A 15,223-nucleotide genomic window follows, 5' to 3' on the forward strand; every position below is an offset into this window, starting at 1 on the left:
AAATAGAAACCAAAATATTAAAAATAAATAAAAATAAAACCAAAATAATAAAAATTATAAAAATAATATATTAAAACCAGAGAAAAAAAGAAGAATAAAGTAAAAAAATAAAATAAACATAAATAAAATTTAAAATAAAAAATAAAATAAAATAAAATAAAATAAAATAAAATAAAATAAAATAAAATAAAATAAAATAAAATAAAATAAAATAAAATAAAATAAAATAAACCCCAGCTCCAGGCAGGCAGAGAAAATAAACTCGGGACACCCAAAACCCCCGCCAAAAAATCCCACCGGGAATTCCCAAAAACCCCAGCAGGGAAAAGCTCGGGAATCGCAGGCAGAGCTCGGGCTCCCTCCTCCTCCATCATTCCCGCTCCTCCGGCGCCATCCCGAGGCCATTCCCGCTTTTCCAGGGGTTTTTCCTCAGGGTCCTTCCCGCTTTTCCAGAGGATCTACACAAATCCACTCTGGAATGCCAAAACAGGGATTGGATCCATAAAATTCCCACTCTGGAATGCCAGGAGAGAGGATGGATCCATTAAAAAACCCCTTTGGAATGGCAGAGCAGAGATTGGATTCATAAAATTCCCACTCTGGGGATGCTAGGAGAGGTTAAATCCATAAAATTCCCGCTCTGGAGTGGCAGGAGAGGTTGGATCCATTAAAAAAAACCCTCTGGAATTCAAATACAGAGACTGGATCTACACAAATCCACTCTGGAATGGCAGAGCAGGGAGTGGATCCATAAAATTCCCACTCTGGAATGGCAGAGCAGGGAGTGGATCCATAAAACTCCCACTCTGGAATGCCAAAACAGGGATTGGATCCATAAAAACCTCACTCTGGAATGGCAGGAGAGGTTAAATCCATCCAAATCCCCTCTGGGAATGCCAAACCAGGAGCTGGATCCATAAAATTCCTACTCTGGAATGGCAGGAGAGAGGATGGATCCATTAAAACATCATTCTGGAATGACAAAACAGGGATTGAATCCATAAAATTCCCACTCTGGAACAGCAGGAGAGGTTGGATCTGCCCCCATCCCACTGGGAATTCTGGCCCATCCCCCCCAGGTGAAGAGAAGAAACCAAAAAAAGCATTTTTGTGTTTTCTTTTCATTTTTTTTTTCCTCCATAAAAAGCTCCTGAATCCATTTTATTGCACAAAGAAAGGAAAAAAACAAAACAAAACAAAAAAAAGATTCCCACTAAACCCATCCTGGGGCAGCTGGAATTTCAGAATTTCAGCCAAGGAATTCCCAACTCCTCAGTTCCTCTCCAAAGGGCATTTCCTGCTCCACATCAGCCCAATTCCACCCCAAAAGTGCAGGAAGCAAACTGGGATTCCCAGGAATTTGGGACAAACCACCTTGTCCAGGATCCCCTTCTTCCTTATCCCCTTTTTTTATTTTTTTTTTTAATTCTTTCCAACCAAATTCCAACCAAATTCCAAATGGCAGGAAGCAAACTGGGATTTCCAGGAATTTGGGACAAACCACCTTGCCCAGGATCCCCTTCTTCCCTATCCCCATTTTTTTTTTTTTTTTAATTCTTTCCAACCAAATTCCAACCAAATTCCAACCAAATTCCAACCAAATTCCAAATTTCAGGAAGCAAACTGGGATTTCCAGGAATTTGGGAAAGACAACTTTGTCCAGGATCCCCTTCTTCCCTATCCCCATTTTTTATATATTTTTTTAAATTCTTTCCAACCAAATTCCAACCAATTTCCAAATGGCAGGAAGCAAACTGGGATTTCCAGGAATTTGGGACAAACCACCTTGCCCAGGATCCCCTTCTTCCCTATCCCCATTTTTTATTTTTAATTTTTTCCAACCAAATTCCAGCCCTGGAGTGGAAGTGAGGGGAAGAAGGAAGGATCTTTCTTCCCATCCAGCTTGAAAAAGATGGAAAATCCTCATTTTTAAAATATTCCTGTGCACACTCAGCCTGGCTTAAAACCTGCCAGGACAATCCCATGAATTCCAAGCCCCAAATCCTGATTTTAAAGGAATTTTGGCACTTTTCCCCCCATGGAGAAATCAAGAATTTTGAGGGATTTTTGTGCTGCTACCAAGCAGAACCTCTGAGGAAGCAAGGGAAGGTTTCTCCAGCCATTCCAAGAAATTGAAGGAAGCAAAGGAGAGAGGGGAGGAGAAAAAAAAAGAGGAGGAAAAATTGGGATTAGGGATCAATAGCTTATCCAGGTGGGGTTTTCCATGTCCCCATAGGAAAAAAAAAATAAAAATAAACGGAAGCTTTGCTCCTGTCCATGTAAACATTTCCAGCTCCTTGGAGCTCCCCAACAATTCCTTATCCTAAAGTTTGGTGCCTTTTCCTTCCTCTCCCAGCGCTCTGGAATTGCTGCCCAAGGCAGGGGGAGGGGCAGGGTGGTTCTCCTGGGGTTTTGGGGAGGGATTTTCCCATCCCATGGATCCCTCCCAAAGCCCCAGCGTCAGCAGGAAGGGTTTGGGATTTCCATGCCTGAATTCCATGGGGAGAGCAGGGTGGGATTGGGATGGAGCTGTCACCCCCCTGTCCCAGACAATTCCATAGGGTGGGATTGGGATGGAGCTGTCACCTTCCTTGTCCCAAACAATTCCATAGGGTGGGATTGGGATGGAGCTTTCACCCCTCTGAGCCCCTCCCTGTCCCGGACAATTCCATGGGGATAACAGGATTGGGATGGAGCTGTCACCCTCCCTGTCCCAGACAATTCCATAGGGTGGGATTAGGATGGAGCTGTCACCCCTCTGAGCCCCTCCTGGTCCCAAACAATTCCATAAGGATACCAGGATTGGGATGGAGCTGTCACCTCCCTGTCCCAAACAATTCCATAGGGATAACAGGATTGGGATTGGGATGGAGCTGTCACCCCCCATGAGTTCCCCTCTGTCCCACACAATTCCATAGGATGGGATTGGGATGGAGCTCTCCCCCACTTTGTCCCACACAATTCCATAGGGATACAGGGATCGGGATGGAGCCGTCCCCCCTCCGAGCCCCTCCTTGTCCCAAAGAATTCCATAGGGATACCAGGATCAGGATGGAGCTGTCACCCTCCCTGTCCCACACAATTCCATAGGGATAACAGGATTGGGATGGAGCTGTCACCACCCATGAGTTCCCCTCTGTCCCACACAATTCCATAGGGATAACAGGATTGGGATGGAGCTGTCACCTCCCTGACCCCCACAATTCCATAGGGATAACAAAGTGGGATCTGGATGTGGCCGTGCCCCCTCCGAGCCCCTCCCTGACCCCCACAATTCCATAGGGATACCAGGATTGGGATGGAGCTGTCACCTCCCTGACCCCCACAATTCCATAGGGTGGGATCGGGATGGAGCTGTCCCCCCCGTCCCACACAATTCCATAGGATCGGGATCGGGATGTGGCCGTGCCCCCTCTGAGCCCCTCCTGTCCCCCACAATTCCATAGGGATAACAAAGTGGGATCGGGATGTGGCCGTGCCCCCTCCAAGCCCCTCCCTGTCCCCCACAATTCCATCGGGATAACAAAGTGGGATGGAGCTGTCACCTCCCTGTCCCACACAATTCCATAGGGATAACAAAGTGGGATCGGGATGGGGCTGTGCCCCCTCCGAGCCCCTCCCTGACCCCCACAATTCCATAGGGATAACAGGATTGGGATGGAGCTGTCACCTCCCCCTGTCCCACACAATTCCATCGGGATAACAAAGTGGGATCGGGACGGAGCCGTCCCCCCTCCGAGCCCCTCCTGTCCCACACAATTCCATAGGGATAACAGGATTGGGATGGAGCTGTCACCTCCCTGACCCCCACAATTCCATCGGGATAACAAAGTGGGATCGGGATGTGGCCGTGCCCCCTCCGAGCCCCTCCCTGTCCCCCACAATTCCATCGGGATAACAAAGTGGGATCGGGATGTGGCCGTGCCCCCTCCGAGCCCCTCCCTGTCCCCCCTGGTCGCCCGCCTCGCAGCCCCGCGGCCGGGGCGGGGCTGGAATTCCCCAAATTCCCGACATCGATTCCCGCTCAGGTGGAGTCATCCAGGCCTTTGCTGGGATGCTCGGAGGGGGCCCGGCAGAGCCTGTCCATGATTCCCTGGAGCATGGGCTGCACGATTCCCAGGAGAGGCCGCTGGGAGGAGTCCCCGTCCCAGCAGGCTTCCATCAGCTGCCAGCACTCCTCGTCAAACACCGGCAGCCGCTCCGGACGCACCCCTGGAAACACAGCGGGATCACCGGGAATGCCGGGAACTACTGCCGGGGAAAACCCTGCTCGCATCCAGGGAAAGCACGGGCAGGGGCTGGGGGGCACAGGGGATCACCAGGAATTTCCAGGGAAAAGCACGGGCAGGGGCTGGGGGGCACAGGGGATCACCAGGAATTTCCAGGAATTTCCAGGGAAAGGAGGTGCAGGGGCTGGGGGGCACAGGGGATCACCAGGAATTTCCAGGGAAAACCCTGCTCACTTCCAGGGAAAGCACGTGCAGGGGTTGGGTGGCACAGGAGATCACCAGGAATTTCCAGGAATTTCCAGGGAAAGCAGTTGGAGGAGCTGGGTGGCACAGTGGGATCACCAAGAATTTCCAGGAAAAGCAGGTGGAGGGGTTGGATGGCACAGGGGATTCACCAGGAATTTCCAGGGAAAGCCCTGCCCCATGCTCACATCCAAGGAAAGCAGGAGCAGGGGTTGGGTGGCACAGGGGATCACCAGGAATTTCCAGGGAAAGCAAATGGAGGGGCTGGGTGGCACAGTGGGATCACCAGGAATTTCCAGGAATTTCCAGGGAAAGCAGGTGGAGGGGCTGGGGGGCACAGGGGATCACCAGGAATTTCCAGGGAAAGCAGGTGGAGGGGTTGGATGGCACAGGGGATCACCAGGAATTTCCAGGGAAAGCAGGTGGAGGGGTTGGGTGGCACAGGAGATCACCAGGAATGCCAGGAATTTCCAGGGAAAACCCTGCTCACATCCAGGGAAAGCAGGAGCAGGGGTTGGGTGGAACAGGAAATCACCAGGAATTTCCAGGGAAAGCAGGTGCAGGGGTTGGGTGGCACACTGGGATCACCAGGAATGCCAGGAATTTCCAAGTGGAGAGGTTGGGTGGCACAGGGGATCACCAGGAATGCCAGGAATTTGCAGGGAAAGCAGGTGGAGGAGCTGGGTGGCACAGTGGGATCACCAAGAATTTCCAGGAAAAGCAGGTGGAGGGGTTGGGTGGCACACTGGGATCACCAGGAATGCCAGGAATTTCCAGGGAAAGCACATGGAGGAGCTGGGTGGCAAATTGGGATCACCAGGAATGCCAGGAATTTCCAGGGAAACCCTGCCCACACCCAGGGAAAGAAGGGTGGCACAGCAGGATCATCAGGAATTTCCAGGAATTTCCAGGGAGAGCAGGTGCAGGGGTTGGGTGGCACATTGGGATCCCCAGGAATTTCCAGGGAAAGCACATGGAGGGGCTGGGTGGCACAGCAGGATCACCAGGAATTTCCAGGAATTTCCAGGGAAAGCAGGTGGAGGCCTTGTGTGGCACACTGGGATCCCCAGGAATTTCCAGCAATTTCCAGGGAAAGCCCTGCCCTGTGCCCACATCCAGGGAAAGCAGGTGGAATCGACCCCAGAAATCTTTTCCAACTTCAGGAATTCTGGGATTTTCACCTTTCACCTCTCCACCACCAGGATAAACCTGGATTTTCCCACCAGCCCAGGGGTTTTGGGAGCTGAGGCAGGCCCAGGTACCTCTCCTGACGTTGTTCCACAGGTGATCTTTGCTGGCACACCTCTCAAAAGCCTCAGGTAACTTCACATGGCCCGAGCAGAGGTACCAGAAGAGGATCCCAAAGGCATAAACATCCACGGAATTGTCGTATTTCCCTGGGAAAAATAAAACAGGGAAAAATCCCTGGGAGCTGGGCAGGATCAGAGGTGATTCCAGGCTCCCACCTCCCCAAATTTAAACCTCAATTTTGTCACAGCAGGAAGGGAAAACTCGTGTGAAACCCAGGAAATCAGCAGGAGCTGGGATCAAGGTTCAGCTTTTCTAATTCCCAGGATTTATAAATTTAAGCTGTACCAGGAATTCCCCAGCTGAGCTCAGGTGTGTTTTAAACACCAACATTCTGTGAGAGCCAATTTCTGGGATATTTCATCCCAGAAATATCCCAGATATCCCCCAAATCCACACAAACTGAGGTGTTTCCAGTGGATCCCAACACCTGTAGGAGCCTCTCATCCCAGAATATCCCAGATATCCCCCAAATCCACACAAACTGAGGAGCCAAACATCCCAGGAATATCCCAGATATCCCCCAAATCCACACAAACTGAGGTGCTTCCAGTGGATCCCAACACCTGTAGGAGCCAAACAGCCCATAAATATCCCAGATATCCCCCAAATCCACACAAACTGAGGTGCTTCCAGTGGATCCCAACACCTGTAGGAGCCAAACATCCCATAAATATCCCAGATATCCCCCAAATCCACACAAACTGAGGTGCTTCCAGTGGATCCCAACACCTGTAGGAGCCAAACATCCCAGAATATCCCACATATCCCCCAAATCCACACAAACTGAGGTGCTTCCAGTGGATCCCAGCACCTGTAGGAGCCTCTCATCCCAGAATATCCCAGATATCCCCTAAATCCACACAAACTGAGGTGCTTCCAGTGGATCCCAACCTCATCCAAGCAGGAGCAGCTCTGGCAGAACAAAAGGATTTGGGATAAGTGGGATGTGAATTTCCAGGTGCTTCCAAAACTCAGGAAAAACCCTCAGAGCAGCTGCCAGGATTCCCAGAGAATCCAAAGGGAGGAACAGCTTGGGAATTCCTTCCTGGACTATTTCCCCATGAAAGCCAAGGATTTCCAGCTTCCTCCTCATGTTAATTACCCTTCTAATTGCAAGGGTGTTAATTACCTCAGCAGAGCTGACCAACCCCATCATCCTCTGCCACAGGGAAAAATCCATGGCATGCATGGAAAGCAGGGAATTCCCTGGGCTTGGAATGCTCTCAGGAGCTACTGAGAGGGGAATTCCAAGGAATTTCCTTCAGAATTCCAGGGATCCTACCTGTGAAGAGCTCGGGAGCCATGTGGATGGGGGTGCCCACGATGCTGCCAGACATCATGGCCTCGGGTTTGCAGAACCCCAAATCTGTGATTTTGGCCCTATTCTTTTTGTCCAGCTGGGAAAAAAAAAAAGTGAAATAAGTGAAATATTGATTTTTGATATTGTGCTGGTTTTGCAAAAAAAAAAAAAAAAAAAAAAATTATGACATTTTTTCTGGTTGCTGTCATAACCACGTAATGAGAGTGGAAAATAAACAGCTCGGGATGTGCTCTGTGGCAGCAACACACAACCCTCCCAGGCATTGTCCTGCCTCTGCAGAAGGTTCAGCAGAGAAAATTTGGGTCATTTTTGGCCCTGTCCTCATCCCAGTCCAAGGGAAGAAGCCCCAAAATCTCTGCAGAAGGTTCAGCATAAAAAATCTGGGTAATTCTTGATCCTGTCCTCCAGCCCAGGCCAAGGGAAAAAGCCCCAAAAATCTCTGCAGAAGGTTCAGCAGAGAAAATTTGGGTGATTTTTGGCCCCCAATTCCCTGCAAGGACTGGCAGAAGGTTCAGCACACAAAATTTGGGTAATTTTTGACCCTATTCTCCATCCCAGTCCAAGGGAAAAAGCCCCAAAAATCTCTGAAGAAGGTTCATCACACAAAATCTGGGTATTTTTTGACCCTATTCTCCATCCCAGTCCAAGGGAAAAAGCCCCAAAAATCTCTGAAGAAGGTTCATCACACAAAATCTGGGTATTTTTTGACCCTATTCTCCATCCCAGTCCAAGGGAAGAAGCCCCAGAATCTCTGCAGAGGGATCAGCACAAAAAATTTGGGTCATTTTTGGCCCCCAATTCCCTGGAGGGACTGACAGAAGATTCAGCACACAAAATTTGGGTAATTTTTGACCCTATTCTCCATCCCAGTCCAAGGGAAAAAGCCCCAAAAATCTCTGCAGAAGGCTCAGCACACAAAATCTGGGTATTTTTTGACCCTATTCTCCAGCCCAGGCCAAGGGAAAAAGCCCCAAAAATCTCTGCAGAAGGTTCAGCAGAGAAAATTTGGGTCATTTTTGACCCTGTTCTTCATCCCAGTCCAAGGGAAAAAGCCCCAAAAATCTCTGCAGAAGATCAGAGACAAGAATGAGGGACAATTCTTATATTCTCTTGCTGCACCTGTTGCTGTGAACATTTAAAATGTGTTATGGAGATTTGTTCACCAAAGTGTCTTTTCTTAATTAACCAGTGCTGATGGTGTTTGGATTGAGGTCCAGCTGTACAGTAACTAAAAGCAATATTTTTCTAAGGTTTCTTAATAAATAATTACATTTAACCCCCTTAATAGAGTGTCTTAATAAAGATTATTATTAATCAGCCTTCTGTGAGTGATGGAATCAATGCCAATTATCCCCCAGCCAGGGGCTGGTGATTTTGCACATCAATCCTGCCCTGTGTGAGATCCTCCTCCTCCCTTTGCCCCAAAATTCCAGCCAGGAAAGGATCAGCCAAACCTCCCTGTGGCTGACACAGAACAGCTTAAATTAAAAAAAAACACATGGAAAAATTTATTCCCTGTTTATTATTTATTTATATATATATATATATATATACAAATATATATATATATACACACAAATATATATATAAATATATACAAAAATATATATACATATAAATATATATATTTATATATATATTATTTATATTTATATTATTATTTATTCTTGTTTCATCCCATGGAAAAGGCAGTGGGATGAGGCAGATTTGGCTCACCAGGACGTTTTTGAGTTTGATGTCCCTGTGCACCAAGCCCTGGCTGTGCAGGTACCGGATCCCCTCCACCACGTCCAAGGCGATCTGCAGCCGTGGCTCCAGCTCCAGCCCAGCCTGAGGGGAAAAAAATATGAGTTTAGTGCTAAATGCTGCTTTGGACTGCTCTGCTTTGCCAAAATTGAGTCATTCCAGATTTATTTTACAGATTAATGGGGAATTTTTAATTGGAGAATCAGTTTTGGGTTGGGAGATGAAAAATCATCCCTTGGGCAGACGGGCACTTCCCACTAAAACACATTTAGTTTGAGGGGGAAAACTTAGATTTTATGCCTAAAAGTTACTTTGCCCTGCTCTTCTTTACTAAAATTGATTAATTCCAGCTTATTTTTACAGATTAATGGGGATTTTTTTAAATTAGAGAATCAGTTTTGGGTTGGGAGATGAAAACTCATCCCAAGGGCAGAGGGGCACTTCCCACTAAAACACATTTAGTCTGAGGGGGAAAACTTAGATTTTATGGCTAAAAGTTACTTTGGCCTGCCTTTCTTTAATAAAATTGATTGATTCCAGCTTTTTTTCTTTTAATAGATTAATGGGGGATTTTTAATTAGAGAATCAGTTTTGGGTTGGGAGATGAAAACTCATCCCAAGGGCAGGGACATTTCCCACAAAACCAGGTTTAGTCTGAGGGGGAAAACTTAGATTTTATGCCTAAAAGTTGCTTTGGATTGCTCTTCTTTAATAAAATTGAGAAATTCCAGCTTTGTTTTACAGATTAATGGGGATTTTTCTAAATTAGAGAATCAGTTTTGGGTCAGGAGATGAAAACTCATCCCTTGGGCAGGGGGGCACTTCCCACTAAACCAGGTTTAGTCTGAGGGGAAAAAAACTCAGATTTTATGCCTAAAAGTTGCTTTGGCTTGCTCTTCTTTACCAAAATGGAGTAATTCCAGATTTATTTTACATATTAATGGGGAATTTTTAATTAGAGACTCAGTTTTGGGTTGGGAGGGAGATTAAAACTCAACCCATGGGCAGGGACATTTCCCACTAAAACAGGTTTAATCTAAAGGGGGAAAACTTAGATTTTAGTCCTAAAAGCTGCTTTGGCCAGCTCTTCTTTACCAAAATTGAGTAATTCCAGATTTATTTTACATATTAATGGGGAATTTTTAATTAGAGACTCAGTTTTGGGGTCAGGAGGGAGATTAAAACTCATTGCATGGGCAGGGACATTTACCATTAAAACAGGTTTAATCTGAGGGGATAAAACTCAGATTTTATTCCTAAATGTTGCTTTGGACTGCTCTGCTTTACCAAAATTGAGTAATTCCAGCTTTGTTTTATGGATTAATGGGGGATTTTTAATTGGAGAATCAGTTTTGGGGTTGGGAAGGAGATTAAAACTCATCCCATGGACAGGGACATTTTCCACTAAAACAGGTTTAATCTGAGGTGCAAAACTCAGATTTTATTCCTAAATGTTACTTTGGCCTGCTCTTCTTACTAAAATTGAGTAATTTTAGTTTTTTTTAACAGATTAAAGAGGATTTTTAAATTAGAGAATCAATTTTGGGTTGGGAGATGAAAACTCATCGCATGGGCAGGGACATTTCCCACTAAACCAGGTTTAGTCTGAGGGGGAAAAAACTGAGATTTTATGCCTAAAAGTTATTTTGGCCTACTCTTCTTTACCAAAATTGAGTCATTCCAGCTTTGTTTTACAGATTAATGGGGAATTTTTTAATTAGAGGCTCAGTTTGGGGTCAGGAGGGAGATTAAAACTCATCCCATGGGCAGGGACATTTCCCACTAAAACAGGTGTAACCTGAGGGGATAAAACTTAGATTTTATGCCTAAAAGTTACTTTGGCTTGCTCTTCTTTACCAAAATTGAGTAATTCCAGATTTATTTTACAGATTAATGGGGAATTTTTAATTAGAGAATCAGTTTTGGGTTGGGAGGGAGATTAAAACTCAACCCATGGGCAGGGACATTTCCCACTAAACCAGGTTTAATCTAAAGGGGGAAAACTTAGATTTTATGCCTAAAAGTTGCTTTGGCCTGCTCTTCTTTACCAAAATTGAGTAATTCCAGATTTATTTTACATATTAATGGGGAATTTTTTTAATTCGAGGTTCAGTTTTGGGTTGGGAAGGAGATTAAAACTCATCCCATGGGCAGGGACCCTTCCCACTAAACCAGGCTGCTCCCAGCTCTGTCCTGGCACTTCCAGGGATAAAATAAAACCAAAATAAACACGGAATAAGGGGGATTTGGCACCTTGAGGCCGGTGTAGAGGTCCCTGTGCAGCCTCTCCATGATCAGCAGCACAGCAATGCTGGAGCCTCCCCCGTAGCCGTAATCGATCACCGAGCCGTGCAGGTGCACCAGCCTCTCGTGGGACTGCAGGGACCTGCAGAGGGGAAAGAACAGAAAATTTGGGGTCATTGGTATCCCATCCTCCAGCCCAGGCTAGGGAAAAAACATCCAGAATCTCTGTAGAAGGTTCAGCACAAAAATTTGGGGTCATTTTTTATCCCAACCTCCAGCCCAGGCCAAGGGCAGAGGCCCCAAAATCTCTGCAGAAAGTTCAGCATAGAAAATTTGGGGTCATTTTTGGCCCTGTCTCCAGCCCAGGCCAGGAAAAAAAAAACCCAGAATCTCAGCAGAAGGATCAGCACAAAAATTTGGGGTCATTTTTATCCCATCCTCCAGCCCAGGCCAGGGAAAAAACCCCAAAATCTCTGTAGAGGGATCAACACAGAAAATTGGGGTAATTTTTGGCCCTGTCCTCCAGCCCAGGCCAGAGAAAAAAACCCAAAATCTCTGCAGAGGGGTCAGCACGAAAAATTGAGATCATTTTTGGGCCTGTCTCCAGCCCAGGCCAAGGGAAGAAACCCCAAAATCTTTGCAGAAGGTGCAGCACAAAAATTTGGGGTCATTTTTATCACATACTCCAGCCCAGGCCAGGAAAAAAACCCCAAAACATCTGCAGAAGGTTCAGCACATAAAATTTGGGTCATTTTTATCCCATCTTCCCACCCAGGCCAAGGAAAAAAACCCCAAAATCTCTGCAGAAGGATCAGCACATAAATTTGGGGTAATTTTTATCCCATCCTCCAGCCCAGGCCAAGGGAAGAGGCCCCAAAATCTCTGCAGAAGGTTCAGGACAGAAAATTTGGGGTCATTTTTATCCCATCCTCCAGCCCAGGCCAGGGAAAAAACCCCAAAATCTCTGCAGAAGGATCAGCAGAGAAAATTTGGGGTCATTTTTATCCCATCCTTCAGCCCAGGCCAAAAGAAGAGGCCCCAAAATCTTTGCAGAAGGGTCAGCACAGAAAATTTGGGTCATTTTTATCCCATCCTCCAGCCCAGGCCAGGGAAAAAACCCCAAAATCTTTGCAGAAGGTTCAGCACAGAAAATCTGGGTCATTTTTGGCTCCTGAGTCCCTGCAGTGACTTGCAGAAGGTTCAGCACAGAAAATTTGGGTCATTTTTGGCCCTGTCTCCAGCCCAGGCCAAGGGAAGAAGCCCCAAAATCTTTGCAGAGGGATCAACACAGAAAATTGGGGTAATTTTTGGCCCTGTCCTCCAGCCCAGGCCAGGGAAAAAACCCCAAAATCTCTGCAGAAGGTTCAGCACACAAAATTTGGGTAATTTTTGGCCCTGTTCTCCATCCCAGTCCAGAGGAATCCCTGAAGGGACCTGGAGCAGGCTCAGCATAAAAACCTGGGGTAATTTTTGGCCCTTGAGTCCCTGCAGGGACCTGGAGCAGACTCAGCACACAAAATTTGGGTCATTTTTGTCCCCAGTCTCCAGCCCAGGCCAAGGGAAGAAGCCCCAGAGCTGCAGATTTCGATTCAGAGCACACAATCCTCAGCTGTCTGAGCCAATTAAATTCAAAAATAAATTAAAAAAAAAGCCTTTTTAAAGGTTAGATTGACAAAAAAACCCATTCTTCTCTCAGCTGGCTGTGCCTGCAGCTGTTTACTGCAAACCAGCTGCTCTCTGCACTGCAGAGCCACCCTTGGCTTTTTTGGGGATTCAGGCAGGACAAGGAGTGGGGAAAAGGGAGAGGATTCACCAGCAGGAATCAGGGGAGGAGAATTGCTGGTTATTATGGTCTGCAAACTCGAATTTCCTCGGAATTTGGACAGCACAGGCAGCAGGGAATCTGGTTAAAGCAGGAAGGAGCATTCCAGGAGCTCCAATCCCAAATTCCTGGGTGTGGCACTCCGAGCTCAGTGACAAAAGGGGACATCAGCCACAGGCTGGGTGGCATTTCCAGCTTGAATAATCAAGCAGAAGCACTCAGCACACCGACCTCATGTAGTGAAATTCCAGTGCCAGGTCGTTCCAGTGCTTCTCATCCGGAGGCACCACGGATTTGAGGGCGCAGGGGAAGTGTCCCCCCCAGCTGTCACACAGGTACACCACCCCGTACTGCCCCCGGCCCAGCTCCCTGCCCAGCTTGGGCTTCCCTGCAAGGAACAAGACCAGAAATCAGCCCCAAATCCAAGGCACCAGCACCAAAAAATCAGCCCCAAATCCAAGGCACAAATCCCAAAAATCAGCCCCAAATCCAAGGCACCAGGACCAAAAAATCAGCCCCAATTAAAGGCACAAATCCCCAAAATCAGCCCCAAATCCAGGGCACAAATCCCCCAAATCAGCCCCAATCCCTGCAATCAGCCCCAATCCAGGGCACAAATCCCAAAAATCAGCCCAAATCCAAGGCACAAATCCCCAAAATCCGCCCCAATTAAAGGCTCCAATCCCTGCAATCAGCCCCAATCCAGGGCACAAATCCCTGGGATCAACCCAAACCAAGGAACCAGTTCCTGCAATCAGCCCCAATCCAAGGCACCAGTCCCAAAAATCAGCCCCAGTCCAGGGCACAAATCCCCAAAATCATCCCCAATCCAAGGAACCAGTTCCTGCAATCCAGCCCCAATCCATGTTTTTCCCTCCTGCACATTCCCAGCTGGGAGGTGCCAGTTGAACCCTGGCTGGAAGATGGAGTGAAAATCCAAATTCCCTCCCTTCCACTGGACAATGGAGTGAAAATCCAAATTCCCTCCCTTCCACTGGACAATGGAGTGAAAATCCAAATTCCCTCCCTTTCACTGGACAATAAAGTGAAAATCTGCTGCTGCCTGGGGAGGAGGGGGAGCAGGAAACCCTTCCCAGCAGCAACCCACTCCCAGCAGTGACCATTCCCAGCAGTGACCCCATTCCCAGCAGGATCCCCCTCCCAGCAGTGATCCCACTCCCAGCAGTGTCCCCACTCCCAGCAGTGACCATTCCCAGCAGTGATCCATTCCCAGCAGTGATCCCACTCCCATCAGGATCCCCTCCCAGCAGTGACCCCCTCCCAGCAGGATCCATTCCCAGCAGTGATCCATTCCCATCAGGATCCCCTCCCAGCAGTGACCCCCTCCCAGCAGTGATCCCCCTCCCAGCAGTGATCCCCCTCCCAGCAGGATCCATTCCCAGCAGTGTCCCCTCCCAGCAGTGATCCATTCCCGGCAGTGATCCCCTCCCAGCAGTGATCCATTCCCAGCAGTGTCCCCATTCCCATCAGTGTCCCCATTCCCATCAGTGTCCCCATTCCCATCAGTGTCCCCATTCCCATCAGGATGCCCATTCCCATCAGGACCCCATTCCCATCAGGATCCCTTCCCAGCAGTGTCCCCATTCCCATCAGTGTCCCCATTCCCATCAGGATCCCCATTCCCAGCAGTGTCCCCATTCCCAGCAGTGTCCCCATTCCCAGCAGTGTCCCCATTCCCAGCAGTGATCCCATTCCCAGCAGTGATCCCATTCCCATCAGTGTCCCCATTCCCAGCAGTGTCCCCATTCCCAGCAGGATCCCCATTCCCAGCAGTGATCCCATTCCCAGCAGTGTCCCCATTCCCATCAGTGACCCCATTCCCATCAGTGACCCCATTCCCAGCAGGACCCCATTCCCACCAGGATCCCCATCCCTCCCGGGCTCTCACCGTGCAGCAGCACGTCCTGCAGGGATCTGCTCTCCAGGGAGAGCCGGGCCAGCCGGGGCGCGTGCTCCTTCCTCACCCGCAGCCACAGGTCCTCGGTGCGCTCCAGCCGGCCCGAGTGCCCGTCCTCCAGCTGCAGGGCAGCGCTGCCTGTCTGCTCCTTTTGCACTCACACCCCCACATTCCCATGCCCAATCCCATTCCTGATCCCCTGGGCAGTTTTTGGTAATTTTTGCAGTCACAGCCCCACATTTCCTTCCCCATTCCCATTCCCATTCCCGATCCCCCGGGCAGTTTTTGGTAATTTTTGCAGTCAAACCCCCACCTTCCCATCCCCACTCCCATCCCCATTCCCATTCCCGGTCCCCTGGGCAGTTTTTGCCATTTTTGCAGTCAAACTC

General features: G+C 48.3%; 1 protein-coding gene across 4 annotated transcripts in view; it reads right to left on the reverse strand.

Annotated features, from left to right (window-relative positions):
• Window positions 1-1,060: 1,060 nt before the first annotated feature.
• The window catches only part of DSTYK (dual serine/threonine and tyrosine protein kinase), a 31,800-nt gene continuing 17,637 nt past the window's right edge, over window positions 1,061-15,223 (reverse strand). The window contains exons 7-16 of one of the 4 annotated variants that reach the window (XR_014616715.1): window positions 14,826-14,955; window positions 13,148-13,304; window positions 11,104-11,236; window positions 8,821-8,934; window positions 7,066-7,180; window positions 5,735-5,869; window positions 3,797-4,212; window positions 3,546-3,743; window positions 2,638-2,649; window positions 1,061-2,586 (exon numbers count right to left, since the gene is read on the reverse strand). Coding sequence is in view for 1 of the 4 variants with exons in the window: in XM_084220871.1 (XP_084076997.1) it covers window positions 4,025-4,212; window positions 5,735-5,869; window positions 7,066-7,180; window positions 8,821-8,934; window positions 11,104-11,236; window positions 13,148-13,304; window positions 14,826-14,955 (972 nt within the window). In the remaining 3 variants the exon portion in view is untranslated. Of the gene's footprint in view, window positions 2,587-2,637; window positions 2,650-3,526; window positions 4,213-5,734; window positions 5,870-7,065; window positions 7,181-8,820; window positions 8,935-11,103; window positions 11,237-13,147; window positions 13,305-14,825; window positions 14,956-15,223 lie in introns of those variants that run through there. The other 3 variants (XR_014616716.1, XR_014616717.1, XM_084220871.1) reach the window with 3 other exon arrangements.

This window comes from Fringilla coelebs (assembly GCF_963513975.1).
Source record: "Fringilla coelebs genome assembly, chromosome: 23".
Lineage (NCBI taxonomy): Eukaryota > Metazoa > Chordata > Aves > Passeriformes > Fringillidae > Fringilla > Fringilla coelebs.